Source organism: Myotis nattereri (assembly GCF_964212035.1).
Source record: "Myotis nattereri genome assembly, chromosome: 1".
Lineage (NCBI taxonomy): Eukaryota > Metazoa > Chordata > Mammalia > Chiroptera > Vespertilionidae > Myotis > Myotis nattereri.
The window spans coordinates 202,909,639-202,912,107 of NC_138075.1; the positions used below are offsets into that span (position 1 = coordinate 202,909,639).

Sequence of the window (2,469 nt, forward strand, 5' to 3'; positions counted from 1 at the left end):
CAGGTGGGAATTTTTATCAGTAAAACCCCTTAACTAAGTGCCAACGGGGTAGTTAATCACTTTAACTATGAACAATCATGCTTAAGCTACATAATCTTTACTCCCTGGAATGGAGATAAGAGAAGCTCTAATCTTTGGAATAGAATGGATAGGATTAAACTCAACTGGTATAAATACAGATGTAACAGGAGGAATAAACACAACCTGGCTGGAGAACCTGGACAGAACTTGGCTGGAGATCCTGGCTACGGAACCTGGCTATGCTGATGAACTGAATGCTGTCTCCGTGTCATTCCTTCTTTGCTGTCTCTGTCCACACCTTTGGGAACCCCTGCACCTGTTTGGGCCGGCAATTTTGTCCACCTGGGGAGGTGCGCAGATCTGTGGAGAGGGTTGGAGGGGAGCCGGGGAGTCGTCGAGGGTGTGTGGACTTCAGCTGCTGAGTTTCTCACTCAGATATCGAAATGCATCGTGATTCTGGTCCATTGGATTGTAAGGTTTATGTGGGAAATCTTGGGGACAACGGTGACAAGAGAGAATTGGAATGGGCTTTTGGCTATTATGGGCCACTCAGAAGTGTGTGGGTGGCTAGAAACCCTCCCGGCTTTGCTTTCCTGCAGTTTGAAGATCCCCCAGATGCAGCTGATGCTGCCCGAGAGCTAGATGGGAGATCACTCTGTGGCTGCCGAGTGAGAGCAGAACTGTCCAATGGTGAAAAGAGAAGTCGAAATCGAGGCCCGCCTGCCTCTTGGGATCCTCACTCTGGAGATGATTATCATCGAAGGAGTCTGCCATCTCGCCGCAGATCTCCAAGACGCAGAAGCTTCTCCCATAGCCGGAGCAGGTCCCTTTCCAGAGATAGGAGAAGAGAGATCACTGTCCCGGGAGAGAAAGCATAAGCCGTCTCCATACTTCGCTAGGTCTCGGAGCCCATCTAGGTCAAATGAAAGGAAATAGAAGACCAATTTGCAAGATGAGTGGTATACAGGAAATAGCTTCATTTGACAGGAGGATGTACAGAAAATTCAAGTGCTATTTGAGATTTCATTAACTTGGTGCATTTTTAAGATGTTTTAGCTGTTCACATTTGTTTGTTTGGAAAAGTGACACATAAAGATGGAATTCTCTATCGTTTGAGATGGATCATATGAGGCATGTAATATCAAGAATTGTTACCTTACAATGTTCCCTTAAGCAAAATTGAATTTGCTTTGAACTTCAGTCTTGCGCAGACTGATAATAAACCTCTTAACTTCTGCCCAGCTAAAGTGTGATGTGGAATATTGTGGAAACAAAACTGGCAAAATTGGATGTAAGACTTTCCAAAGCTGTGACCTAATATGCAGCTATAGTTGGACAAGCAGTCTTCAAAAGCTGCTGTGAACATAAGCCAGTAGCTAAAAATTAAAGCTGCACCCTTCAAGTATATTAGAGATTCGTTGTATGTTTTTTTTAATATATTTTATTGATTTTTTACAGTGAGGAAAAGTGAGGGATAAGGAGTTCAAAACATCAATGAGAGAGAAATATCGATCAGCTGCCTCCTGCACACACCCTACTGGGGATGTGCCCCCAATCAAGGTACATGCCCTTGACCAGAATCAAACCTGGGACTCTTCAATCCGCAGGCCTACGCTCTATCCAGTGAGCCAAACCGGTTAGAGCTAGATTAGAGGTTTAAAAAAATCCAAGTAGTCTTTACACTGAGCAGATGTCCTGTTAGTGTAGAATCTAAGAAGTTTTAAGAAAGTTAGTTTACCTTTGCTTTCGGTCATAAATTTAAGTGATTGCTATATATGAATACATGACTATTGGTAACATTCTTCACTTGGAAATTTGAGACTATTAAAGATAACAGTGTCCTGCCAGTTTAAGCATACATTGTAGAGCTGAACTTTGAGTTACTGTGCAAAATTTTTTTCCATGCTGTCATTTCTAATGTTTTGTGAGAATCCCTGGGATTAAAGTTTTGGTTTCAAAAAAAAAAAAAAATAAGATGTGGGGAGCCAATATAGGGTTAAGCCTCGGACTGACCTGTTGGCAAAGTCACAAACAAGTCTTCCGAGTCTTAAACAACCCAATCCGAGAGGTGGCCACTGATTTACATGCATTGTCATTCAAAAAATAAAAATGGGGGAATTTGCCCTGACTGGTTTGGCTCAGCGGGTAGAGCGTCAGCCTGTGGACTGAAGGGTCCCAGGTTCAATTCCAGTCTGGGGCATGTACCTTGGGTACAGGCACATCCTCAGTGAGGGGTGTCCAGGAAGCGACTGATCGATGTTTCTCTCTCATGGATGTTTCTGACTCTCTATCCTTCTCCTTTCCTCTCTGTAAAAAAATCAATAATATATATATTTTTTTTAAAAATGGGGGAATTTGCCAGAAACTGATCCACCCTTGCTGCTTGACACAGTCGCTGTAGGTAAGAAACATCTGTACAGCTTATGTTTCAAAGGACCTGGCGTATAT

General features: G+C 43.0%; 1 protein-coding gene across 1 annotated transcript; it reads left to right on the forward strand.

Annotated features, from left to right (window-relative positions):
- Positions 1-464: 464 nt before the first annotated feature.
- On the forward strand, positions 465-899 carry LOC308521305 (serine/arginine-rich splicing factor 3-like; the record flags this gene model as incomplete). The annotated part of the gene is made up of 1 exon (XM_081094258.1): positions 465-899. The coding sequence occupies one exon, from the start codon at positions 465-467 to the stop codon at positions 897-899; it is 435 nt and encodes a 144-aa protein (XP_080950384.1).
- Positions 900-2,469: the final 1,570 nt, after the last annotated feature.